Genomic DNA, 27,814 nt, shown 5'->3' with positions numbered 1-27,814 from the left:
AAAGAAATAGTATTTTTCAATTCCCCTAATATAAGTAATGTAGAGCAATCTCTATCATGAAAGTTGAACTTAAAAATATAGAATTATGTAAAAAAAACTGCATTCAAAAATAAAACAACGTAAAACAAGTGCACTCAGTCCTACTTCTTGTACAGCCAATCGCTCAGACAAACAAGTTTGTTTACATTTGTAGGAGATAATGCTGCCCGCTTCTTGTTTACAATGTCACCTGAAAGTGAGAACAGGCGTTTGCATGGCACTGTTGTAGCTGGCATCACAAGATATTTACGTGCCAGATGCGCTGAAGATTCATATGTCCCTTGATGGTTCAACCAGCGTTCCAGAGGACATGCATCCATGGTGATGATGGGTTCTGCTCAATAAGGATCCAAAGCAGTGCGGACCGACGCATGTTCATTTTCATCATCTGAATCAGAGGCCACCAGCAGAAGGTTGATTTTCTTTTTTGATGATTTGGGTTCTCTAGTTTCCGCATTGGAGTGTTGCTCTTTTAAGACATCTGAAAGCATACTCCATACCTTGTCCCTCATCAGATTTTGAAAGACACTTCAGGTTCTTAAACCTTGGGTTGAATGCTGTGGCTATCTTTAGAAATTTCACATTGGTACTTTCTTTGCATTATGTCAAATTTGTAGTGAAAGTGTTCTTAAAACGAACACGTGCTGGGTCATCATCCGAGACTGCTATAACATGAAATATATGGCAGAATGCAGATAAAAGTGAGCAGAAGACTGAATTCTCCCCCAAGTAGTTCAGTCACAAATTCAATTAATGCGTTATTTTTTTAACGAGCATCATCAGCATGGAAGCATCTCCTATGGAACAATGGCTGAAGCATGAAGAGGCATAAGAATCTTTAGCGCATCTGGCACATAAATATCTTGCGATGCCAGCTACAACAGTGCCATGCAAACGCCTGTTCTCACTTTCAGGTGACATTGTAATTAAGAAGTGGGCATCATTATCTCTCATAAATGTAAACAAACTTGTTTCTCTTAGGAATCAGCTGAACAAGAAGTAGGACTGAGTGAACTTGTAGGCTCTAAAGTTTTACATTGTTTTGTTTTTTAATGCAGTTATGTAACAAAAAAACCTACATTTGTAAGTTGCACTTTCATGATTAAGAGATTGCACTACTGTACTTTTATGAGGTGAACTGAAAAATACAATTTCTTTTATAATTTTACAGTGCAAATATTTGTAACAAAAAATAATATAAAGTGAGTACTGTACACTTTGTATTCTGTGTTGTAATAGAAATTGATATATTTGAAAATGTAGAAAAACATCCAAAAATATTTAATAAATTTCAATTGGTATTCTATTGTTTAACAGTGTGATTAATCATGATTAATTTTCTTAATAACAATTAATTTGAGTTAATCGCGTGCATATAATGGTCATAAAATGGAAACCCCAATTGCTGGGCTTAATCCTGAACTCAGTGACAAAACTTTCCTTTGATGTCAAAGGGGCAGAACAAGGCCTGTAATGCAGGTGTGCAAAGGGGCAGAAATCATGTGGGCCCTGCAGCATCACAGGCTCCTAAAGGAAACTGGCTGGACAACTGCCTTCATTTTTGTGTATTTAAAATTCTCACCCTTCACTTGGTGTTAACTCCATTCATTTATTTTTTAATTAACTTGGGCACTGTAGCAAGGGCCTGATTCTCTTCTTAGTTGCACTGATTTTACACCAGTTTAACTACTCCTGATTTACCCTAGTGTAGGTGAGATGTATTAATTATATTATAGTGGAGCCTAGAGGCTCCAACTCAGATCAGGGCCCCATTGTACAAGGTGCTGTACATACACATAGTTAGAGAAAGCCCTTGCCCTGAAGAGCTTGCAGTCTAAATAGACAAGATGGGAAACGGAGGCACAGAAAGTGAGTGGCCCAAGGTCACATAGCAGTAGAACTGGGATTAGAACCCATATTTCCTTAATACCAGCCCATGACACAGGCCACTAGACCATACTGCCACTCCAGAGTCAGCTGCACTCTACCCACTTTGTGCAGTGCCAGGAAGACCTGGCTTCTCAAGGGAATGAATAGCAAACGTGGCTTGGAAGTGACCCGGCACCTGAAAAACAAAAATTACCCTCCGATATGCCAAAGAGGGAGAGGAAGCCACTGCACAACAGCCATGGTCCTTTGAAGTAGAAGCTAAAGAGATTTTAAAAACTAATCAAATTAGAGCGATCCCTCTGGGAGCACATATACATTTACCCTGGCTAAGCAATATCCCGTTTGGGTTTTTAGCACTTTCCAGCAGCTGCTAGTTTAGGAGGGTGACACTGGAGAGATTATTCTGAGCAAGTGCTAAGAGCCAGCACTTCTCCCCGCTCCATTCCCAGACACTCCCCCTCCCTCCAATATAGAATGACAGAGGACTGCCCTGGTTTAAATCACACTCTCAGCCTCTTGGAAAGCACAGGTCCCACTCAGAGCACAATCCAAGCAATTCCCTCTCCCCATCCCATAAACCATCATCACCATGGATGGTAAGGGAGCCCATTTAGCTTTTAAGTCACGCTGGCGCAAGACGGACGAGGAGCTCTGTCGACACAGCATGTCTTTTATCCTGCACAAGGCCATACGAACAGATTTCTTTCAGAGTTACCTCTACCTACTGGAGCGGCTTCCCCTCGGTGAGTTATCTGTGTGTGTCTGTCTGTGGACAGTGCCTAATGCATTGTGCAAGCTGCCAGAATACAAATAAATTGATAATAATGATAAATAGCTCTGCGAAACCCTAGCACGGACAATAAGGGGCTATATAAGCCAGTCTGTTCCAATCCTTCAGCTACCACTGATCTGGCATCACAGTTTATTGTATCTTGGTGCCACAATGGTAAGCATCACAGAAATAGGTGAATTGGCAGATGAGATCTACTTGGCTTGCAGATGCGGTTAATGCTATTTTTTTCCCAGTCACAGTTAAAATAAAAAATGTGCTGGGAGTTTAAGGATGAAAAGCTGCATTGTGTGTGAGTGTGAAAGACAGAGAGAGAGAGAGAGAAACTGGAGCAGACATGGTTTGCTTTCTGGCTGTCAAATGTTCATATTTGTTATCTTTCCAGATGTCCATATCTTTGATCCAAGTCTTGCTTTGCAGAGTGGAAAGGTGCTTGCGAAACAATGCTCTCCCACAATTCACCCAATCCAATTATTTATTTGGTTTCAAAGTTCTTCTGGAAGGAAGGGTTAATTTATGGACAGATTTTCAACAGGAGTTGCTGAATGCCAAGTGCTGAGCCACTTTTTTAGGAAATAGTGGTGAAATAGGATCTGAGCTCTACTGAAATGTCTGGCCCCGAATATGTAAGTTTTAGGATGTCCTACTTCAATTCCCGAAAGCCACAATTGTCCTGATGACAATCAAAAAGAAGCCTGGTTTTGACTTAGGGCTGCATTATTTTAAGATGGTCACTTTGTCAGCTGCATACTGCAAGCTACACTGAATGTTAGAATCACATCAGTTAGCGAGGGAAAGAACCTTTTAGGTGACATCTTGTTTATCTTATCGGCAGGACATTCGTTCTTGAGGGTTTCCGCCACATTCACAGGCAACAGATCACCTTCACTGAACATGTGCACCTGCCTTTGACACCAGTGGGAATTCTGTTAGAGATCAAGGCATTTATAGGTCTCTTATAGAGTGGAAGCAGTTGTGTTTTGCACTATTTCTATAGAGCTGCTAAAAAGACAAACAAAATGTGCAACCATCTGAAGTGTCCCATAGAAGATAAATTCTCTTCACCCTAGTCATTCTGTGCTCTTGTCCCAAAGTGTAGCAATGATTCATTAGCTATACCGTCGAGACAAGCTGCCTTTCCACTTTTCAGGGTTTTCATGGCTGTGGTCAACTCCTCTGTGTTGAGCTGCTCATTGAGGACTTTGTTGTCTGAGGAGTTAGCAAAGTTCCTGCTTGATTTGTTTAGCTTTATCCTTTGCTTTGTGGGCTGGTTTGTCGGTTGGGATGAGTTGGTGTGCAGCTTGGTTGGCCCATTCTTTTTTTTGCTATTGTTTCAATCATCTCCCTTCAGCTGTTGTGCTGCTCATTTCCAATCTCTCTCATAAGCTCACTGGTTTCTTCACTGAATGGATCCAGGTCACAAAATTCTGAATCTCTCTTATATTGTCGGCTTGCCTGTTCTGAAAGCCCAGGTGTACGTAATGTCCAACATCCCCTCGGGATGTACTTTTGGGCACTCTTTCACAGCAGGGAGACAAGTTCGCCATAGTGAACATAGTGCTCAGTTCAAAGGTGAAGCCTTCCCAGGAAGCTTTTCTGAAGTAGAATCTTGGCAGGTGCTTTGTTTTCCTGGGTTGCACTGCAGCCTCTAATGTCACTTGCGCTGGTCTATTATTGCCATAACCTCCCTTCTGAAGTTGCCGGCATTTTCAGAGGTCACAAAAGCTAGATTGGGATAGTACCCCTTGTTCCATCCAGTGCTTTGGAAGGCACATTTGTCCTTGAAGTCATAGAGCAAGGTCAACTTGTTAGTTGCTGCCCCCTTCTCAACTTCTTCCCCTTTGTTGGGGAATCCCCAGATGGTTTTGTGACTGTTGAAATCGCCTATGACAAGACATAGTTTTACAGCAGTGGAAGGACAGTTGGCCATGCAAACTGTTCATGTGGTGGTTTGTAAACAGAAATTGCTGCCCTGATAAGTGCTGTTGTACCGTGGTGCTTCACAGCAGTGTTTTTCCACCAGTCTTTTGTCATGTAAAAGTATTGTGCCGCCATAAATGTTGCTTTTGATGTTCACAGCTATATGCATGCCAGGAGTGTTTGGTGCTGTTGCCTTGCCATCTGTCAGTTGCAAGCACACATCTGTTTTCATGCCAGATAGCATGTCAGCCTTCTTCGCAGAGAACCCCTCCACATTGAAACGGACAATTTTTAGTGCCATCTTTGGCTGAGAAGTTTATGTTGAGATATATGTCTGCGTCTTCTATTGTGGTCTCAGTGGGCATTGCCAGATTTGGTCTCTCTCATGTTTAGCTGCAATGGGAGTCACAATGTGAATGTATCTGACACAACTCCTGGTTGGCTTGATGAGTGGGCAAAAACATGAACTGCGCCTCTTTGGGAGGTGGTGCCAGTGGAGAGGGGAAGCCAGAAGGTGGTGTGTAGCTAAGGGTCCATGAGAAATTCAGGGCCAGACTCCAAAGATCTAAGATCCTGAGCAGCATGTCACTCCCATGTGATCACCTTTCATTGGGGTCACACTTTGAGTGTTACTGCTCTGAATAACAGTAATATGTGCTGCCCCTTTCACACAAACCCCAGCCCTGAAGCACAAGCTGCACGTTCATTCCTCTCCTTTCCATCCATCAGGAGAATGTGAAACTCCATCTCTTGACAAGCCCAATAAAATTGTTCTAGAAATCATCAATGGAATCTCTTAAGTGAGATCTTGTAAAGCCAGTATCCCGAGCCTCAGTTCCACTAGCCTCATCAACAGTGGCTGCAGTGTACAGAGAAAGGGGATACATGGGTAGAAGGGCAATAGTCCCTGGAGGAAAGGACAACAGCCAGTGGATCCTTCTATTTCCCAGGGTCTGACAATCACCATGGTCAAGATTTGCAGGGGATCAGCTGCTGCTCCCTTGTTTTTAATTCCTTTAGTGAAATGTTTCTTTGGAGTATGGAAAATAACCAGTGGAGTGTGTCAAACCCGGGTTTGACCCTTGCTGGGCTCAGCACTCACTTGTGGTATAAATTTCTCAGGCATAACATAAATGTGTAATGGATTAAAGCTTTAATAGTATCCGCTCAGCAGTCGGCTTAAGCAGGTGATGACAAGAGGGGCTGGTAATGCTGCTTTTGTTGGATAAAGGATATCCCTGGCATGCTGCGTATACGTAACCCAATAGCACTATTTTGCTCCTAGTGGTCTTTGGTGGTAATTATTCCGTATTTTACTTCCTTTGCCCCTCCCCCATTTGCCTCCAGGATGTCATTCTGGTGCTCAGGATGGGCAAGCACACACTTATTCACTACTGAGCTCCTTGCCTTCAGTAAATACAGTCCATGCTCATTCATGAATTGTGGCCTACTCTGGTCTTCCACAGTGAAGTCTCACTCGCCTGTTCAGAGACCAGGCAATAATTACAGTCATTGACTCCTTAGAAATGTAAAAGTGCAGTACACCGAAGACAAAATCATAAGAGTTGCAAGCTACATAAACTGCATTCCTTTCCCATCATTTTATTTATTTAGTCTACAGGGAGGTCTGTGTTTACATTGTGGCTGAAGGTACCTAAACAGACGGACATTTGGCACTTGCTCACTTCCAGTGCTGCACGTGTATTGGAGATGCACGACCTATGGTAAGACTGGCCACATACTGCACTGCTCACGAGTACTTGTTGCAAATCCACACCAGCATTAGCTTCATCCCTACCTCCTTGTTACTTCCTATTCACAGGCAGTCATGTGATTGGGTCTTCATTCACAGGAATGTTTGAGAACAACTCTTTTTCATGCAAGGAAAAGCTACATTATCCGCCTTCAAAGACCACCTCAAAACTCTCCTTTGCATTGATGCCTACAAAAAAACAACAACTTGACAACACTTAGGTAGAGACCACTGTCTCGCATGCTGACCAATGTTGTCTCATTGTTTCCTTATACTTCCTATCTGTCTGTCTGTATCTATCTGTTGTCTTTTACTTAGATTGTAAGTGCCTACAAATACTCAAAAAGGGTAAGTACGAAAAACACAGAACATTTAGGACAGATCTCAGTTAATGAAAGAAAAAGGGAAAAGTATCAAATATCAAGTTGAGAATTCATATGTCTTAGACAGCTGCGAATCTACTATTCCTGGTCACTAGCAGACCATGTGATAGTAATATAGAGCTCAAACATTTAAAAACTAAACAATGAAAATAGAAACTCCAAACTCTGGCACCTATTGTGTCACCCTCATCAATTACATATCCCTCCTCCTTTTTGATCTGTGGTAGATGAAGATTTAGGGACTGATGCACCTTGCACCGTATATAGTCATTTAGGACCGGACCTTGCAATTAACTCCACTGGTGCCAAGCAGGAAGAAAATATTACAGAAAGTCATAGAATTCTTCACTCAGTCACACTGGTGGGACTGTTTTACTCCTGCTTGGCACACACTTTGCACACTTATAATCAACTACACAAGGTGCTGGGTCTTGGACTCTACAAACCAATTAGCCTCATCTCGGGGTACCTGTACACTGCAATCAGAGGTGTGACTGCAGCACGTGTAGCCATACCAGAGCTAGCTTTGATCGAAGCAGCTTAAATAACAATAGAAGTGAAACTGCAGCAGCACGGGTTGTACATCTGTGGGTACGTACTTGAGCAGCTGGCTCATACTGCTGGGACTTCTATGCTATTGTTATTCAAGCTAGCTAGATCAAAGCTAGCTCAGGTAGGTCCATATGTTCACAGTCATCCTTTTGATTGCCATGTAGACATTCCCATAGTCTAAAACTGTTTATTCCCACATTCAAAGATCTTACGCGTGCGCACGTGCACACACACACACACACACAATCCAATAAGACACCCAATCAGACCATGGAGTATCCCATTATAAATAAATAATAATACACTTTCTGTTTGCAGTGAAACTTTATGCTTTAACGAGCGAAGTGATCAACGGCGAGATGCAGTTCTATGCCAGAGCCAAACATTTCTATCGGGAGGTGCCAGCGACAGAAGAGGGCATGATGGGAGATTACATTGAGTTGTCCAGTACGGACATTGAATCCTCCAGGAAATTTCTTAGGAAGTTTATTGGGGTAAGTCGTCCGCTCCCATCTTCGGCAAGAAGCAGGGCTCGTGTCATAATTACATGCATCATGCCCAGTCCTTCAATTCTTAGGTCCTGATCCTGCAAAACACACCATGCAGGTGGACCCAAGCACTTGCACAGAACCCCAGAGTTCCACGGAGGTTAAGGGGTGGTTCTATTTGTAGGATTGGGGCCATACATAGGCAAAATTCTCACTGGTTTCAGTGGGAGTTTCACCTGTGTAAATGCTACAAGGTCAGATCTAGTCTGTTCAGTGAAGTAGGACATGATATACCAAACCAGACTAATACTCCAGCTAGCCCTACCCTGTCTCTCTCAGAGCCTGTTTCTAAATGTTTCTGAAGAAGTTGTGAGATACCCCATATGATAGGCTGGGCCTTTTTAGGGCCAGGGCTTTTTCAGAGACGCTTCCCTCTTAAAAGTCTTTCCAATTACAGGGGCGCTCGCTGTCTGAGTCATTCAAAAGAGTCTCTCCAGCATGGGGCATGGACCACTTGCAGGTTTAAACTAATGTAAATGGCGGATTCTCTGTAACTTGAGGTCTTTAAACCATGATTTGAGGACTTCGTAACTCAGCCAGAAGTTAGGGGTCTGTTACAGGAGTGGGTGCGTGAAGTTCTGTGGCCTTCAATGTGCAGGAGGCCAGACTAGATGATCATGATGGTCCATTCTGACCTTAAAGTCTATGAATCTATAGAGGTCTGGCTTGTCAATGAAGGTTAAGTACAGTTAGACCCTAGGTCAGGGCTTATCTCCAACCCCTCCCTGTTGTAGTGGGCTTGTACCTGGTCTGGAGGGCCCTTGCGTGTGGCAGAGGTTTGCAAGCCATCTTCCTCCTAGCAGCTCTGTTGCAAGCGTTGCTGCCTCTGAGGCCCAGCCACCTTTCTCTGGTTACCCCCCTTTCCAGTGACAGACTCTCCCTTTTAAGCTCATTTCCTACACATGGCACAGGCTCTGCAGGTGCACCTATTTAGTACTGGTTGAGCCCAGAGGAGCTCGTTAGTGGTTTCCTGATTGGGATAGGGGTGTGCCGCATCCCACCCTCTATTAGGCAAACATGGAATAAGCTGCCCATAGAGAAATTTTTTTCCTGACCTCAGTCACTTAGGGACAGATTTTTAAAGATATGTAGGTGCCTAAAGATGCAGATGGGTGTCAAGGGAGATTTTCCAAAGCGCCTCGCTGGGGATGTGTTCATTATCCATACTAATGTCTTAAATGTTTGTGCAACCTGCTAAGCTTTCGGCCTCAGTGATATCTCGGGGCAATGAGTTCCATGAGTTAATTAGGCTTTCTATAAAGAAATATGTTTCTTTATCAGGTTTAAATATATTGGGATGGAAAGAGGTGGTAGTTTAACAACACAGAACAACACTACATAGCAATGTAGGGCAGGAAGTGAGAAAGAATATTGTATCCAATAGAAACTACTGGGGGAATATGTCGGTGCAATAGAATTGCCTGAACTAGTAAATCTGTATTAGTAATCATAATAATTAATTATTAATTATTAGTACACTAGCACCTAGAGGTCCCAAAACAGATCAGGACCTGTACAAACACATAATAGTCCCTACCCTAAAGAGGCAAAGGATGGGAGGAAGCAATTTGCCCAAGGTTTTAGAGGAAATCAGTACCAGAACCAGGAATCAAACCCAAGTCTCCTGATTCCTAGACCACTGGCCAAGTCACTAGACCACACTACACTTATTATGTTAGATGTGCTCACTTCGTATTAAATAAATGTCTAACCAATGGTCATAAAATTGCAATCGAGAGCAGCAAAATAATTTTTCACTTCAGTCTTCTCATGCTGGGTAGTGTTGCAGTGGGTTTGCTCCACCTCTGATCAGCATAAAATCTGATGACTAGCAATGACTTTACTCTCTTGTACTTTAAAGTTCTCTGCTGCTTTGCACTGAAGGTAGCATCATACTTTGTCTGAGAGGCCATGCGCTCCAATTTACTGCTTACAGACCTGGGAGCCAAGAACCCCTGCATTTAATCTTCAGCTGTGCCAGTGACTTGCTGTATGACCTCCTTAGGCCAAATTCTGCCCTTTGCTACACCCTAGGCCAGTGGTTTTCAATCTGTGGTCTGTGGACCCCTGAGGGTCTGAAGACCTATGGGTATGTCTACACTACGAAATTAGGTCGAATTTATAGAAGTCGATTTTTAGGAAGCGATTTTATACAGTCGATTGTGTGTGTCCGACTAAGCGTATTAAGTCGGCGGTGTGCGTCCACAGTACCGTGGCTAGCGTTGATTTTCGGAGCGTTGCACTGTGGGTAGCTATCCTACAGTTCCCACAGTTTCCACTGCCCATTGGAATTCTGGGTTGAGCTCCCAGTGCCTGATGGGGCAAAAACATTGTCGCGGGTGGTTTTGGATACATGTTGTCAGTCACCCCTCCCTCTGTGAAAGCAATGGCAGACAATCGTTTCGCACCTTTTTTCCGTGCCGGCACCATACTGCTTTCAGTAGGACTGCTAACGTCATCATCCAACCACTGCTTTCACTGCAACTCTGCTCTCCTGCTCTCCTGGTGCCATGAATCCACCTCACAGGTTCTCTTGTCATTCTTTATAAATATCTATTCTCGTGGCATCCCATCATCATCCACCACTTCCGCTGCAACTCTGCTCTCCTGCTCTTGTCTTGATAATGAATTTCTCTAGGTTGTCTGTCATGGGCTCCCGGGAATGTGTGTTCTTCATCAGGAAATGTGTGCTATGCTAACCGTCGTCATCCACCGCTTCCGCTGCAACTCTGCTCTTCTGCTCTCCTGCAGACGCCATACCACAGCAAGCATGGAGCCCACTCAGCTCACCGCTGCTGTTGTGAGCATTGTAAACACCTCGCGCATTATCCTGCAGTATGTGCAGAGCCTGCAAAATCAGGTGAGGAGGGGATGACAGTGTGATCACGATAGTGATGAGGACATTGATACGGACTTCTCTCAAAGCACGGGCCCTAGCAATTTGGACATCATGGTGGTAATAGGGCAGGTTCATGCCATGGAACGCTGATTCTGGGCCCTCAAAACAAGCACAGACTGGTGGGACCGCATAGTGTTGCAGGTCTGGGATGACTCCCAGTGGCTGCAAAACTTTTGCATGCGTAAGGGCACTTTCATGGAACTTTGTGACTTGCTTTCCCCTGCCCTGAAGCACAAGAATACCAAGATGAAAGCAGCCCTCACAGTTGAATTACCGTTGGGGATGCTGAAATGCCTATAGTTATCCTTGGGGACCCAGCCTACCCCTTAATGCCATGGCTCATGAAGCCATACACAGGCACCCTGGACAGTAGTAAGGAGCAGTTCAACTATAGGCTGAGCAAGTGCAGAATGGTGGTAGAATGTGCATTTGGACATTTAAAAGCTCGCTGGCGCAGTTTACTGACTAGGTTAGACCACAGCGAAACCAATATTCACATTGTTATTGCTGCTTGCTGTGTGCTCCACAATATCTGTGAGAGTAAGGGGGAGACGTTTATGGCAGGGTGGAAGGTTGAGGCAAATCGCCTGGCGGCCAATTACGGGGTGATAGTTCTGTTTGTTTCTCCTTGATGAAAACCCGCCCCCTTGGTTGACTGTACTTCCCTGTAAGCCAACCAACCTCCCCCCTTCAATCACCGCTTTCAGAGGCAATAAAGTCATTATTGTTTCAAAATCATGCATTCTTTATTAATTCATCACACAAATAGGAAGAAAACTCGCAAGGTAGCCTGGGAGGGGCGGGGAAGGAGGGAAGCACCGGGTGGGGTGGTGGATGAGGGGAGGACAATGCCACACTACAGTTCAAAACTTATTGAATGCCAGCCTTCTGTTGCTTGGGCAATCCTCTGGGGTGGAGTGGCTGGGTGCTTGTAGCCCCTCTTCCCCGTGTTCTTGGGTGTCTGGGTGAGGAGGATATGGAACTTGGGCAGGCGGTTATACAGGGGCTGCAGCGGCGGTCTGTGCTCCTGCTGCCTTTCCTGCAGCTCCACCAGATGCCTGAGCATGTCAGTTTGCTCCCACATTAGGCTCATTAGCCTCTGGGACGGAGATGATAGGGGGAGCGTAGAAACATTTGCAGCTGCGGGAGGAAAAAAAGGGAGAATAGTATGTAAAAAGATACATTTTAGAGAACAAAGGGAAGACTATTTCACACTGAATCAAGCGATTCACATTATATAGCATATGTGCTTCACCCACCCCCCACCCCCACTGCGTGGCTAGTATCAGGGAAGATCCCTCTCAGCCAAACGCGAACAGCTCAGCATGAACGGGCCTCCACCCACCACATGGCAAAGCCTTTCAGAGTACCTCCATGAGAGCTTCATGGAGATGTCCCTGGAGGATTTCCACTCCATCCCCAGACACGTTAACAGACTTTTCCAGTAGCTGCACTGGCCACGAATGCATCCCAAGCCTTCAGGGAAAATTAAACATTAAACATGCTTGCTTTTAAACCCTGTATTATATTTACAAAGGTACACTCACCAGAGGTGCCTTCTCTGGCTTCATGGTCCGGGAGCCCGCTTTGGCAGGGTTGGGAGGGTATTAGCTCCAGGGTGATGAACAGTTACTGGCTGCTGGGGAGGAGGGATTCTCCGCTTGCCTGCTGTGTGCTTGCCTGCTGCAAGGATTCTTCTCCCCATACAGCGATCAGATCCAGTACTTCCAATCCAGTACCTCCATGCTGGAGCAATTTTGCAATTCTGGGACTCCATAGTCACTTGTGCTGATCAGCTTGCCATGCTGGCCAAATAGGAAATGAAATTCAAAAGTTCCCGGGGCTTTTCCTGTCTACCTGGCCAGTGCATCTGAGTTGAGAGTGCTGTCCAGAGCGGTCTCAATGGAGCACTTTGGGATAGCTCCCGGAGGCCAATACCGTTGAATTGCGTCCACACTACCCCAAATTCGACCCGGCAATGTCGATTTCAGTGCTAATCCCCTCGTCGGGGAGGAGTACAGAAACCGATTTTAAGAGCCCTTTAAGTCGACAAAAATGTCTTCGTCGTGTTGACAGGTGAAGGGTTAAATTGATCTAACGCTACTGAATTTGACCTAAACTTGTAGTGTAGACCAGGGCTATGTCTAAGATTTCCAAAGGGGTCCGCACCTCTATTCAAAATTTTTTAGGGATCCGCAAATGAAAAAAGTTAAAAAACCACTGCCCTAGGCAACCTATTGGAGTCAAGGGATTAGTTGGAGCACTGTGTCTCTGTGTAACATGAAACTAACAGCATTTACTTTCCGACCTCTCAGGGGTGTCACGGGAACAAATTAGTCAAAGTCCATACAATGCTTGGAAAAAGTAAAGTGCTGACATTACTTGCTTTTTCTTTTAAAGGGGCTAAACACTTTGACAAAATGCGTTTGTTCTGAATGAAATTTACCCATGTGCACAGAGGTCACCTCGGGCTTCTGCATCACTTACGTCCTCCAGAAAGGACTTAAGTAGAACTCAAGCAGTGCATAAATCTGTGTCACCCTTCCTGGACAACATGTGGATTCATACGTTTCTGAGCAGTAAATTTATATCATGCTCTTACTCCCATTGTTTGTCTAGTGAAAATTCCTGGTGCTTCAACAATCTGCAGAATTTCTCACGGGGAGTCTTGATTCTGTCACAGAATTGTTGTATTCTGAAACCAAACCAGATTTTTCAGAATCTTACCCTCCCTGCTTCCATATGCTGTTTGTGTTTTTCGGCTCACTGTGGGTATGTTGACATTGCAGTTAGAGATGTGAATGCAGCACAACTAGAGATGGATCTAGATAGCTCAAGTAACAATAGCAATGAAGCCATAGCAGCATGGTCAGCTGCATGGACTATCCCCACCCAGCGCCCTGGGTACATACTCAAGAAACTAGTTGGTACAGTGCTACTCTAGCTAGATCAAAGAGAGAAATCATATTCTGTGCATCAGGTATGATGACAGATACAAAATACCTAGAGATAGAGTTTTTGTTTCTGTTTTTAGCCAGGTCTGTCTGGCATACTGTACTCACAGAACATGATGCAGAGATACCCTGAATGCCCAAGACCCAATGAGATGGAATCTTGCAGGGTTTGCTAGTTCTGATGTAGTTTATATGATCCCCTCTGTTTAGTTGATTGTAGTCCTGAGGTTTATGTTCTTTTCAGATCCCCGCAAGTTGAATCTAAGGGCAGGTCTACACTACAGGGTTAAGTGGACCTAAATTACGCAACTCCAGCTACGTGAATAATAGCTAAGTCAATGTAAGTTGGGTTGATTTATTGCGGTGTCTACACTGCGCTGGGTTGACAGGTCTCCTGTTGACTTACCTTACACTTCTTGTTCCTGTAGAATACCAGAGTTGACAGGAGAGCAATCAGTGGTCGATTTAGCGGGTCTTCATTAGACCTGCTAAATTGACTCCCAGTGGAACGATTGCCACAGCATCGATCCATGGTAAGTGTAGACATACCCATAGTCACATACACTTATGTTCACTGGCTTTCTGTGGGGTGGTCTTCACTGTAGAGTTAACTTGTGTTATCTACATTCAAGTGACTCCTCTCAAGTTAGTCTAACTGGAGTGAGAGTGGCCACACTGCAAAATAACACTCAAGCTGCTGTATCCACACCGGTATTGCACTAAGTAGGACTGTTGCTAGGACTTCTGGGGACACATCCCATGGTTCTTTCTGCTGCACTAAGCTGAGTCCCACTATGAACTCTTTTCCAGTATGGAGGTGAACTTGTATGTCCTATCTGGGCATACAAGGGGAATTTTGGGAAGGCATTGGAGGACTATCAGTAGCTCAGGAACACTAGATATTAGTCCAGTTGTGTTGCCAGAGTCTAGGTCAGCGTGTTACAGTGGAATCCCTGATGACCCACTGGCAGAGCCCTCTGCCACTGTCAGGGCCCTGGGCTGGGACCCGGTGGAGTAGGGTGGGCCCGGGTCCCCTTGCAGCTGCCTCACCCTTGGGATGACCACCTACCCACCTTAGGCTGGATGACCTACGTTTGCTTACTTCTCTGCCCTGCGCCAGGGCCAGAGCCCTGAGTCTGCTAATTCCCCTATTGAGCATTGCATTTATAGGTACAACATAATGAGGGGGCGTGGCCTCCCTCTGAGACTGATGGGGAGGGATGGCCACTAACCACTACATGATGTTATTGGCTCATTTGTTGGATCTGAACGCTGAAGGATAGGGCATGGTCATTATTTTATTATCCAATTAATGCCAAATAGTTTGGCCTAGTATTCGGTGTATAGTGAATCCAAACCCAAATACTCTCATGCCCCAATCTTCTCTCTGCATCCTGTTACTCCTAGAGCTGACTGAAGTCTTGTCATCAGAATGTTTTTTGACCAACAGTGGCTTTTTGACCAAAATGATTTTTTTTTTTGGTGTGGAAAATTTTCATTTGGGTTGAAGTTTTCCAATTGTTAGATGACAAAATGGAAATTGAGTATTTTGCAGTAAAAGTTTTCAATTCTCAGTAAAGTTTTTGGTGTCTGAACACTGAAAATTTTTATCAATTTTTTTTTGGTTCGTGAATTATTTTCCCTTTTTAATTTTGTGTTTGTCAACAAATTTGCATTGCAAATTTAAAAAAATATATAAACTTTATGATTTTTTTGTGGAAAAATAACTTTTTTTTTTTTTTTTTTTAACCAACTCTAGTTCCTCCCTCCTCACCTGCAGCTTTCCCCCTGAGACAGGAAGCAGTAATGGAAAAGTTCCTGTGTTCTAATGCCTTCTCTGCATTCCTTTCCACTCCTCCAAGGCCTTGAGCAGTGATTCCATAAGCCTCTGCCGTGGCTGCCTGTGGTGGGCTGTATAAACTCTGCACTAACAGAGAAGGAGCTTAGGAAGCTCTGTGCGCTAAGATAACCCTGCCAATCATGCATGGTAAGTAGGAAAGCTTTAAAAGGAGGAAGCTGCAGTCCGCAAGGGGGAAGCCCTGAGAAGGGGGCACCTGGAGTAGCTCCTGAAACAGCAGGAAGAACCTTCACTCCAGAAATGCCCCCAGCTCTTCAAGGAGTCCAGTGAACTTCAGGGACAAAGCCGATAGGTAAAGACTAAAGCAGCTATCCAGGCACCTCTGAAGTAAGATGGTGCCTCTGCCATGTCTGCTTTTCACTGATCTCAGAAAGGGCTTGTTTTGTGTTGAACCTGCACCTTTGCTTTCCCCCTACCCATCAACCAAGCAGGGCCCACAAGGGCAGGACCCTCTACAAGAACTAAGAGGGTACAGCTTGTACTGGAGTAACCCCATGATGGTCACTGGGTATGGCAAGAATCCAGAGCCCCACTAGGGAGATGCCCCAGAAAGACTCGTTTTACACTGCCATATCTCTAAGGAGCTCCATGAGCCCCTCATTCTGCTACTTGCCAGAGCTTTTGAATATGTACATCTCCTATAGGATAGCAGCTTAGGGGCTGAGATGGCATGAAGGAACCAACCAGCAGAGTGCTTTCCATCCAAACACAAGGCTGGTCAAAAGTCTGTCTTGCAAAACTGTTTAACAATGGAAAATTGGGTTTTCAACTCAATTAAGATTTTTTTGCTAAAAAGTGTCTGCTCTCTGTGGAAAATTTTGATTTGTCATTAAAATACAGGGCACCTGAAATTCAGATGATTTCAGCTGAAAAGCAAAATATTTCAATACTTTGATTGAAAAAAACAGCAATGCCTTATGGGAACTGTAGTTCAAGTGGTTCATGCTCACATTCTCCCCTGTAGGCGGGCCTTCCAGGTCAGACTACATCTTCCATGATACACCACTTTCTCCCCTCTTGCTGAGGGAAGCCTCATAGGGTGCTTCATAGGGGGCTGCTGGTCATGGTGCATCATGGGAGATGAAGGAAAAATCAGTTTCACACATACAGAATGGGAAGAGACTGTCTAGGAAGGAGTACGGCTGAAAGGGATCTAGGGGTTATAGTGGACCACAAGCTAAATATGAGTCAACAGTGTGATGCTGTTGCAAAAAAAGCAAACATGATTCTGGGATGTATTAACAGGTGTGTTGTGAGCAAGACACGAGAAGTCATTCTTCCGCTCTACTGTGCTCTGGTTAGGCCTCAGCTGGAGTATTGTGTCCAGTTCTGGGCACCGCATTTCAAAAAAGATGTGGAGAAATTGGAGCGGGTCCAGAGAAGAGCAACAAGAATGATTAAAGGTCTTGAGAACATGACCTATGAAGGAAGGCTGAAAGAATTGGGTTTGTTTAGTTTGGAAAAGAGAAGACTGAGAGGGGACATGATAGCAGTTTTCAGGTATTTAAAAGGGTGTCATAAGGAGGAGGGAGAAAACTTGTTCACCTTAGCCTCTAAGGATAGAACCAGAAGCAATGGGTTTAAACTGCAGCAAGGGAGGTCTAGGTTGGACATTAGGAAAAAGTTCCTAACTGTCAGGGTGGTTAAACACTGGAATAAATTGCCTAGGGAGGTTGTGGAATCTCCATCTCTGGAGATATTTAAGAGTAGGTTAGATAAATGTCTATCAAGGATGGTCTAGACAGTATTTGGTCCTGCCATGCGGGCACGGGACTGGACTCGATGACCTCTCGAGGTCCCTTCCAGTCCTAGAATCTATGAATCTATGAATCTATAAGTCTGGCCAGACAGCTCTGCCTAACAGAGAATGGGAGCATAAGGTACCCAAACTACAACTCCCATGAGGCAGTGTGGTTCCATTTTCAATCAGAATGTTTTGGTTTTTGATAATGCACTGAAAAGCCAAAAATGAATAATAATAACGAATGCTCTTTGGCTAGTGAAGAGTTCATGGGACAGGCATTCTCCACAGGCCAAGGACATTCTTAATTAGCCAAAGAACATTTGTCATGTTCATTTACATGCTGTTCACTAGGTGCATGGACAATATCTAATCGTATGTAGATTAGCAGGTACATTTACAGAGGATGAGACAGTCCCCTTACAAGGAACCCTGGATAAGAGGCAGACTAAGGAAGGAGTTTTGTGACCCTAACTTCTCTGATGTGAATTTCCATGTGACCTACTAGCAAGTCCTTACAGGCTGGAGACCGACTGGCTAAGTGGCAGTTTGGCAGAATAGGGCCTGGGGATTACAGTGGACGAGAAGCTGGATATGAGTCAGCATAGAAGAAGGCTAATGGCATATTGGGCTGCATTAGTAGGAGCATTGCCAGCAGATCGAGGGAAGTGATTATTCCCTTCTATTCGACACTGGTGAGGCCACATCTGGAGTATGGCATCCAGTTTTTGGCCCCCCGCTACAAAAAGGATGTGGACAAATTGGAGGAGTCCAGCGGAAGGCAACAAAAATGATTAGGAGTCTGGGGCACATGATTATGAGGAGAGAGTGAGGGAACTGGGCTTATTTAGTCTGCAGAAGAGAAGAGTGAGGGGGGGATTTGATAGCAGACTTCAACTACCTGAAGGGGGGTTCCAAAGAGGATGGAGCTAGGCTGTTCTCAGTGGCGGCAGATGACAGAACAAGGAACAATGGTCTGAAGTTGCAGTGGGAGAGGTTTAGGTTGGATATTAGGAAACACTATTTCACTAGCAGGGTGGTGAAGCACTAGAATGGGTACCTAGAGAAGTGGTGGCATCTCCATCCTTTGAAGTTTTTAAGGCCCGGCTTGGCAAAACCCTGGCTGGGATGATTTAGTTGGTGTTGGTCCTGCTTTGAGCAGGGGGTTGGACTAGATGACCTCCTGAGGTCCCTTCCAACCCTAATCTTCTATGATTCTACTAAATATTAGATCTGGTCTGATGAATGCATCAGTAAAAAGCTATGATAGAACTGGTTGGAAAACAGGGATTTTTCCTGTGGAAAATTTTGGGTTTACCCTGTGCAGGACCGAGACACACTCTTGCAAGCAAGGTCAGATTAATCTTCAGAAATGGACAAAGCAGGACAAGTAGAGTGAGTGGCTGTGGGTGAGATCTTTCCAGGCCTCTGTGTTTATTCTACAGCTACCTCATGTAACTAGATGCACAGCCAGTATATTTATAGCCATGATGTCGTCCTTGGGACTGTCCTTTGACCTTAATAATCTGCTGAATTAATCATTGAAAGGGGTCCCAAGAAGTGATGATATACAAGCCTCTGACATGATTTATTCTTAGTCTTGTTGGAGGAGGTGGTTTAATAAGCTGATAGAGCCAAATCCTTCCTTGATGTATCTTTTTTGAAAGGTATGGAGTTACAGCAGGGATGACCTTGGCCCTTAGCTTTCATTTCAACACTGAGTTACATAGGAGAGGGGAGAAGGTGTTTACATTTGTCTCCAATGTGTTTTCTTTAAAGATAAATTAGCTTGGAGGAGTTCCAGTTTCACAGTTAATGCCTGCACACTGCTAAAATTCCCGTTTTACAGCAAAACAGCTTAAGAGCCCTTGTATAGCTAGAATAGAAGCTGCTGCTATAATTAAACGAGAAATACATCTATTAGAAAAATCCTTTTTCAGCAGCTCATTGTTACTTTCTCATACACACACTTTTGGTGCTGAGATTGATCATGTCCAATCTCTGTACATAGATGATGTTTTTTAAAAAATGTTCAGCAAAATCAATTTGTCCATTTTTGAATTCTATGTATCGGGGGTGGGGGGGATACATTTTCCCCATATGATTCAATCCTTTGGGTGGTCAGAACTCAACCATGCCTGTATTGCATTTGTTTAAGCACAGTGTTTTGCAGAGATTAAATGTATGCTTAAATCTACTGTTAAGGTTTAGCTGTCTTCAGAGGACCGTGGGGTGGGTTAGTTTTGGTGGATGGGCAGGTGTGAATAGATGAGAACTGAACTTAAAAGGACTTGACGAAATGGGTGAATGTTTTAGGAAGACTAAGGACTCGTGAAAACATTATGTTCACCATTGTGCCAAGCAAAAGACTCCCTGCTTTGTAGGAATGAGCACAAGTCTGGGACTTAGGTAGTCCCAAGTTCTAGTCTATTGTCAGGGACTTGTCACTTAAACATTCCTTAATTAGGCCTCCCAGCATTCCTAAGCTGTATGCAAATATGGTTACCTACAGATGGGTAAACTGAGCCCAGACAGGTTGGGTGATTTTCCCAAGGCAGAGGCATAGCGACTGGAGGGAGACATGTCCCCCTCCAACATTTTACTATCCCGTTGATGGACAAGGTGGGTGAGGTAATATATTTTATTGGACCATCTTCTGTTGGTGAAAAAGACACGTTTTTGAGTTACACAGGACTCAAAAGCATGTCTCTTTCACCAGCAGAAGTTGGTCCAATAAAAGATATTACCTCATCCACCTTGTTTCTGTAATATCCTAGGACTAACACAGCTACAACAACACTGTAAATATCCTGTTGATGGTCATTTGTGGCCAATCTTGTCAGCTAACTTGATTCTTCCCAATCATGCCTGAACATGATAAAGTGCTATATAATGAAGACAAGCCCCCACAGGGGAACTTGATAGAGCCATTCAAAGTTAAGAGTTTAGTACAAGACCCTGTCCCACTGACCAAAGCCAAAAAGGCATGCCATGAAGTTAATGACCAGTAAATGCAGGCCACCTGTGAAACTCCCTGCCACTGGGGATCACAGAGTTAATCATCTGGATAATTTTCTGTCTGGTAATGATATTTCTAGGTTTGCATGTTAAGCTTAGTCAGAGCTCATGCATTAGACTGTAAGCTGATTGCAGCAGGGGACAGGGGAGAATTTCCATCTGTGCTGACACTACCATCAAATTCTGTACAGCACTGCAAAACTGACTATGTGCACAATGAGGCGTTTCCTTTTCAGTGTCAAGTATACAATTGTGATGGAGACAAGAAAGTGGATTTGATGGACTAATGGCGTGATCCAGCAATCCTCCTGGTGGTGCTATACCTGGCTTTTAAATGATTTTCTTGTACTCCGCAGGGCCCTGGGAAAGCTGGCACTGAGTGTGCCCTCGACTGTGGTTCTGGGATTGGACGGGTCACTAAGCATGTCCTCTTGCCAGTTTTCAAGAGTGTGGAACTGGTGGATATGATGGAGAATTTCCTGGCTGAGGCCCAGAACTATTTACAGGGCAAGAAGGACAGAGTAAAGATGTACTATTGCTACAGCCTCCAGGAATTCACTCCAGCCCCCCAAAAATATGATGTCATCTGGATACAGTGGGTTTCAGGTTAGCTCACCATGAATTTATATATATAATGAACCATACATATATTGCATTAAAATACATGTTCAAAGAATGTTGAGGTTGCAGAGTCAGGTACTCAAAAGTTAGGAAATGCCTGAATTAAGGTTGCCAGGGCATGGGCACTGGCAGAGGTGGGGCACTGAGAACACAGGAAATACAGTTTCCTTGTTTTCAGTTCTAGTGCACCATTGCGGTCCCCAGCTGCCAGGAGGAGCAACTGCAGGAAAATACTTTTGCACCCCAGCAGCCCTGGAAAGGCGCATGCTCAGTCACTGTGGGTATGGCACATTGTAATCTGGTCATCATGTTTATTATGGTAGTGCCTAAGGACCAAGCAAAATGGAGCTCCATTGTGCTAGGTGCTGTACAAACACAATGCATTAGATCAGGGGTCGGCAACGTTTGGCACGCGTCTCGACAGGGTAAGCACCCTAGCGGGCCGGGCCACTTTATTTACCTGCTGACGCGGCAGGTTTGGCCGATTGCGGCCCCCACTGGGAGGAGATGGCAAGAGGGTCTGTTTTGGAGTGAAGCAGAGTAGAAGAGCTTGGCTTGTTTAGCCTAACCAAAAGAAGGCTGAGGAGAGATATGATTGCTCTCTATAAATATATCAGAGGGATAAATATCAGGGAGGGAGAGGAATTATTTAAGCTTAGTACCAATGTGGACACAAGAACAAATGGATATAAACTGGACATTAGGAAGTTTAGACTTGAAATTAGATGAAGGTTTCTAACCATTAGAGGAGTGAAGTTCTGGAACAGTCTTCCAAGGGGAGTAGTGGGGACAAAAGACATATCTGGCTTCAAGACTAAGCTTGATAAGTTTATGGAGGGAATGGTATGATGGGATAGCCTAATTTTGGCAATTAATTCATCTTTGATTATTAGCAGGTAATTAGGCCCAATGGTCTGTGATAGGATGTTAGATGGGGTGGGATCTGAATTGCTACAGAGAATTCTTTCCTGGGTGCTGGCTGGTGAGTCTTGCCCATATGCTCAGGGTTTAACTGATCACCATATTTGGGATGGGGAAGGAATTTTCCTCCAGGGCAGATTGGCAGAGGCACTGGAGGTTTTTCACCTTCCTCTGCAGCGTGGGGCATGGGTCACTTGCTGGAGGATTCTCTGCACCTTGAGGTCTTTAAACCACGATTTGAGGTCTTCAATAACTCAGACATAGGTTAGGGGTTTGTTACAGGAGTGGGTGGGTGAGATTCTGTGGCCTGCGTTGTGCAGGAGATCAGACTAGAATCATTAGATGATCATAATGGTCCCTTCTGACCTTAAAGTCTATGGGTCTATAAGTCTATGAGAAGAAACTGAGGCAGGAGGATCAGCCAATCGGAGCAGGGCAGAGAAAGAATGTCCAAAGATCCCTGCTGTGGCTGCTTCTTTTCCTATAACAGGAGCTCCCTGAAGATGGAGCAGGCTTGGTGCAGATGGACTCCGCAGAGAATTTAGCTGCCAAATTTCACGTTCCCGGAGGTATTAGGCTAGGCCCTCCTCAAGCGCCCTCGCAAGGAAGGAAGGTGCTTTGCAGATGCCTGGCCTCAGTTTCCTTCCCAACTAGGGTGACCAGATGTCCCGGTTATATAGGGACAGTCCCAATATTTGGGGCTGTCTCTTATATAGGCGCCTATTACCTCCCACCCCCTGTCCCAGTTTTTCACACTTGCTCTTTGGTCACCCTACTACCAACACTCCTCCAACACTCTCTTGGACTGAGAATACCCTCGTCATGGAGTAATTTATCATTATACATGTCTCAAAGGCATATAGCAAGTCCCATATCGTAACTCCAAATACCTCTGGCTCTACTGCCTTTTGTCACTCACTTCTCCCTCAGTCCCCAATCTCCCTTTAAGGGGAGATATCCTGGGCTTGTCCCTATCATCCCCTAATGGAGTTCAAAGACTCAAACAAAGCAACACTGCAAACAACAGCCACTCACCCTGGGGTTAGGGAAGGGCTTACACCCCATCTGGGTTCTTTCCTTGCTCTGTGTATGGACTGAAACCACAGGGCCCTCTAGGCCTTCCTTCACCCCAGCACTCACAGAGATTGGCAGGTAATGTCCCCACTACTGCTCTGCAGACCCTTGGCTTCCTTCAGCCTCTGTTCTCTCCCTCTTCCCTGCCCCTCCTTATACAGGACAATGGCCACAGGAGCACTCCCTGGGCTCTGGAGTTCCTACCACCCAGGACCCCCTACTTCTGGCCTGTCTCTCTCTCCTCCCTGGCTCTCAAGCCTCCTTATATGTCTTCTGACTCCAGGTGCTACCCTGCCCTCTAATCAGCCCTAGCCAGGGCACACCTATTTAGTCACAAGACTGAGGCCCTCTCTCTTAAAGGGGCTCATGCTATGGTGTGAATTCCATTAAAGGGGCCAGTTCAATTGGTGGTATAGTCAAGCACATAGCTGCCTTCCAACCAGTTGATCTGAGTTTGATTCCTCACCAATGCAGCAGTGTGGCTTTACCAAGGGTCATGGTGGATTCTCCATCACTGACCATTTTTACATCAAGACTGGATGTTTTTCTAATGGATCTGCTCTAGGAATTATTTTGGGGAAGGTCTGGCCTGGGTTATACAGAAGGTCAGACTAGATGACCACAATCGTCCCTTGTGGCTTTCGAATCTCTATGAATCTATGAAAAACCCTGTGACTCTGGTTCACAGCATGGGGGCACTAGAGCTTTGTAACTAAACATTTGTACATGTTTTTAAACATGGGGGGGGGGGGGGTGGAATCAGATTTTTCCCTCAACTTGGTTTTGGAAACGGCGGAACCATTTTTGCAGAAACTTAAAAAAAAAAAATTCTTTATGAGGCAGACACATGACATGGACTATTTTAACCCAAATGGTTAAGTTTGGCAAATTTTGAAGCAACTGAAAACAGGATCTTATAATGGAAACTGTTACGCTAGCTTAAGTATAGATGGCTCTATCAGCTGGACCTATGACACAAGTGATGATGTTATTATCTTATCTGCAAATGCTGTGGAGTGAACCGTGCTTGCCAGGAAAAGAAGCCGTGGAGTCAGGCTTCTCAAATACCTGCTGTGTGTGAAATAAAGAGGCAGTAAGGTTGTCAAACTCTTTGGATCATCCAGCTTCAAGTGCCCCTACTGGCAGCTGAGTGCAACAAGAAAATGGCAAATTCAAGGGTATCCTTAACTGCTTACGGACAAATCAAAAGCACAAGCCTGGGACGTTAATATGCTAGCTACCATGTCCCATCCCAAATCTGAGCAAAGTTAAGAAATTAAAGCTGTAGGGAGAACAATGTGGCTCATGGGGCAGGGAATCTAGATCCACTTCATTCTAAATGGGAACATGGCATGACTGTGAGCCTTTTAATGAGAAGTTTTGCTAAATGAAACAAAATGAAATAGGTTTAATCACATTGATTCATGTTTATGGAATGGGAAGTGACCTGTTTCAGGTCATCTCATACACTTGATGGTTGGGTGATTTCAGTGCATTTGGTGTACCCTTGTGTGTGCACAATTAACTCTTTAAAAACACTAGCAATGACATGTTGACCCAACAGCCTGCTCCCAAGCCACAACATCTCAGAGGCTAAGGCCTCGTCTACACTAGAAAAGGTTTGGTGGCATTGCTATACCAAACTTTCCTAGTGTAGATTCAGCTTATAGAGCAAAAGAGTGATGGTATAAGGAAGAAAACCCGGTGTCCTATGAGTCTGTCTCCTGCTCTCATCCTGGGAAACACTTCTATTAGTTACTTTGCTTCAAATAAATGGAGTATAAATAAGCTGATGAAGTCAAGATCCAGCTGAGATGAGTCCAATCAGATGGCACTGGAATGGTGAACCACAACCCATTTCTGTCTCTTCACCTGTAGGATACCTGACGGATAAAGATCTCCTGGAGTTTCTTATCCGGTGTCAAAATGGCTTGAAGGATAACGGCATTGTCATTCTCAAGGACAATGTGGCCCGGGAAGGCTGTATCATGGACCCATTGGACAGCAGCGTGATCCGAGATCTGAGCATCCTCCAGAGCCTCGTTGAGAAAAGTGGATTCACCATCCTGCAGCAGGAGAGGCAGGAGGGCTTCCCTGAGCAGTGTGTCCCCGTCTGGATGTTGGCCATGCAGAAGGACCCTGGCCTACCCTGAAAGGGGTTGTGTGTGGATATGAAGCCCCTGAAACATGACTGATGCTCAGGACTTGCGATGAGAGGAAGAAGAGAAAATGTCTGCTAAAATCCCACTATTAGTGTAGCTCTACTACTACAGCTACAGGGCTCTGCCCCCCCGAATGATCATGAGAGTAACTGCACCTGAACCAGGGCATGCCAGGAACTACCCTGTTCCCAAAACCAGGCTGTCTCGTCTTCACATCTTCTACTAATAGGCCTCCTCTCTGTGAGATTTCTATTTTGTTAAAGGGATAAAACTCATCTGTGAGAAAATAATTAGGCTAAAGCTTTCCAAAGTGACATGAGAGTCTCAGATTTTGTGTGCCGCATTTGAGACGCCATAATGAAGCCTGTTTTTTTCAGAGGCTGGATGCTCAGCTCTTCCTGGAAATCAGGGCCCCTTTAGAAGATTCAAGTTGGACATATACATTAATTCTCTTCTGAAAATCTCAGTTTAACTTCATATCTGTGTGGCTAATAATACCATAGATTATTGGAACTGAAAATGTCAGGAGTGTCTAATCTATTTACTGTCAGTAATGCTGTTTGTTTATTTATTTATTTATTTTTGCATTTCACTCAGTTTGGATGGTGAAACTAATCTGGTCAATTTCATATTTTTAAGTCAATTTCACTTCCTTCTTCCCCTGCCCTAGAAGGATGCTGTTATATTAGGATTCTCAACACTTCTGGGGAAAGTGTCAATGACAAAGATCTACATTGTAAAAAGCTGTTTGCACTGAAAACTTTGCAAAATGGTTTCTACGTGTATTAAGTTGCGGAAAACATTTGTTCTAAAACCAAAAGCTACATTCACAGCAGAAACTGCTTGGGTTACATACAACCATGAGGTCCCTTCTTTCCCACTGTTGCGGGTTTCACTGAGAGGCCAGCAGGCCTAGTGGGCAGGTCATGGCCTGTCAATTTCTCAGTGCCCCCAAAGCTCACCCACATGTACTGGGTTGGTATGTAGCGGGACCCAGCCCACCATCTCCATCAGGTCCCAGCCCAGGGCCCATGGGGGAGAGATGTGGAACATGTTGGTCACCTCCCTGCTCTCTGTCTGGTTTGGCGTGTAGGCACAGACCACTTTCTCCCCAGTGGGGGTTCCCAGTCAGTGAAGACAGCATTTTGCAGCTGTCTTGGTAGTGTCCAATTATTCTCCCTCTGCAGAGAATGGGTGAAGCCTCTACCCTCCTGGTTGAGTCTAAGCCACAGTCCAGTCCCTCTCCCGTGGATCACTTTGTCCCTAGAAGCTTCAAATTTTCTTCCTCCCTTTGAACAGCCTCCTTGCTTGACTATCCGAGTCCCCTTGTGAGCAGGGACAGGGTCCACTTGGCCCAGTACTGCTCCATCAGTCTCTGTGGGAGGGTGTCTCTAAATCCCATCACACCCATATTCAAAACAAGTCTGACATGATATGCAGGGCTAATGGAATTTCAAGGGGTGTTAACAGTCAGGCTAAGGGATGTTACTAGTACAATATTGAATTAATTAACTGTACTAAGCTACGGAGGATGTTACTTTAACCCAAAGGCATCTATGATTTATATTTAAACAGCTTGGGTTTGACATTACTAGTAATCATATATCCCCTCGCCTCTGTGCTATCCAGAGATTATACACAGAATAGCTTCTTGTTTCACTTACACATGCACAAGGAAAGCTGGAGAAGTTCCAGTTCATGAAGGATTTTGAATTTTCAAAATTTGGCTTCATTACGAATCGGAGTGAAAACTGAACATTTCAAAATTCTCTGCAAAAGAAAATGCCTGGGAGAAAATAATTTGGTGCAGGTTGATCAAAACATTTCATTTTGACAAAACGTTTTGTTTTGATTTTGACTTTTATTATGATAGTGAATATAAAAATTTCAAAGTGCAAAGTCATTTCAAAAAGAAAAATCAAAAATTTTGTTTACCTGGTTTTCTTCCAAAATGAAATTCCAGCAAAATCAGCCTGATTTCATGAAGTGTTTCAATTTTGATGGCACTGCATTGTCCGACAGACTGTGGGGTCTCTGTCAAATATTATCAAAAGTCAGATTAACCCCATATGGTGCTCTGGAGCCAGCGGGTTTAGCAAAACTCCTTTGGGTGTGTGTCTGTTCAGTTGTATTTTTAAGGAAAAGCACCTTGTGTCATTCTTCCATAATAACCCCCCAGATCTTATTTAATTGCATAACTCAGCGGTTCTAGAAATATAATCACCTTTGTGTGTGAACTCATCTGTTTGTACAAGATGGCTTCTTACATTAGTCCTTAAACTGTAGTTGTGTGCTCTGTGCCCTCCTGCTATTTCTGGCATTAAGGGACACACAGCCCTGGTGCTTCAGTGAACATTCTGGAATATCATATGACACAACTGCTTGTAGATCACTTGGCGCTTCTAGATCACAGTGCCACATGACACAGCTGCTTCTAGAATGTGTTGGTAAAATTCTTCCATTTTAGTAATTTGGTGGCAGAAGATTAAATTAGAGAAGTAGAGAATGTTTTAGAAAAACAGAGTTGAATAGTCAAAGTCTGGAAATTTTGCCCTGAGAGCTAAGAGGGTCTTAGTGATCTTTTCATTCTCACGAGACTGCTAACAAATGCACCACCTCTGGTAGTGGTTGGTTAGACATAGAGATATATGTTGCATCCTCACTGTTCTCCATCAGGTGATGGTCCCTATG

General features: G+C 44.4%; 1 protein-coding gene across 1 annotated transcript; it reads left to right on the top strand.

Annotated features, from left to right (window-relative positions):
* The first annotated feature begins 2,518 nt into the window (after nucleotides 1-2,518).
* On the top strand, nucleotides 2,519-25,466 carry NTMT2 (N-terminal Xaa-Pro-Lys N-methyltransferase 2). Its single transcript, XM_054038401.1, has 4 exons — nucleotides 2,519-2,672; nucleotides 7,646-7,821; nucleotides 20,702-20,951; nucleotides 24,840-25,466. The coding sequence occupies exons 1-4, from the start codon at nucleotides 2,519-2,521 to the stop codon at nucleotides 25,112-25,114; spliced, it is 855 nt and encodes a 284-aa protein (XP_053894376.1). The 3' UTR covers nucleotides 25,115-25,466.
* Nucleotides 25,467-27,814: the final 2,348 nt, after the last annotated feature.

The sequence above is a fragment of the Malaclemys terrapin genome, chromosome 8 (assembly GCF_027887155.1).
Source record: "Malaclemys terrapin pileata isolate rMalTer1 chromosome 8, rMalTer1.hap1, whole genome shotgun sequence".
In the NCBI taxonomy this organism is placed as follows: Eukaryota; Metazoa; Chordata; order Testudines; family Emydidae; genus Malaclemys; species Malaclemys terrapin.
Note: the sequence above shows the minus strand (reverse complement) of the source record. Positions and strands in the feature narration are given on the sequence as shown.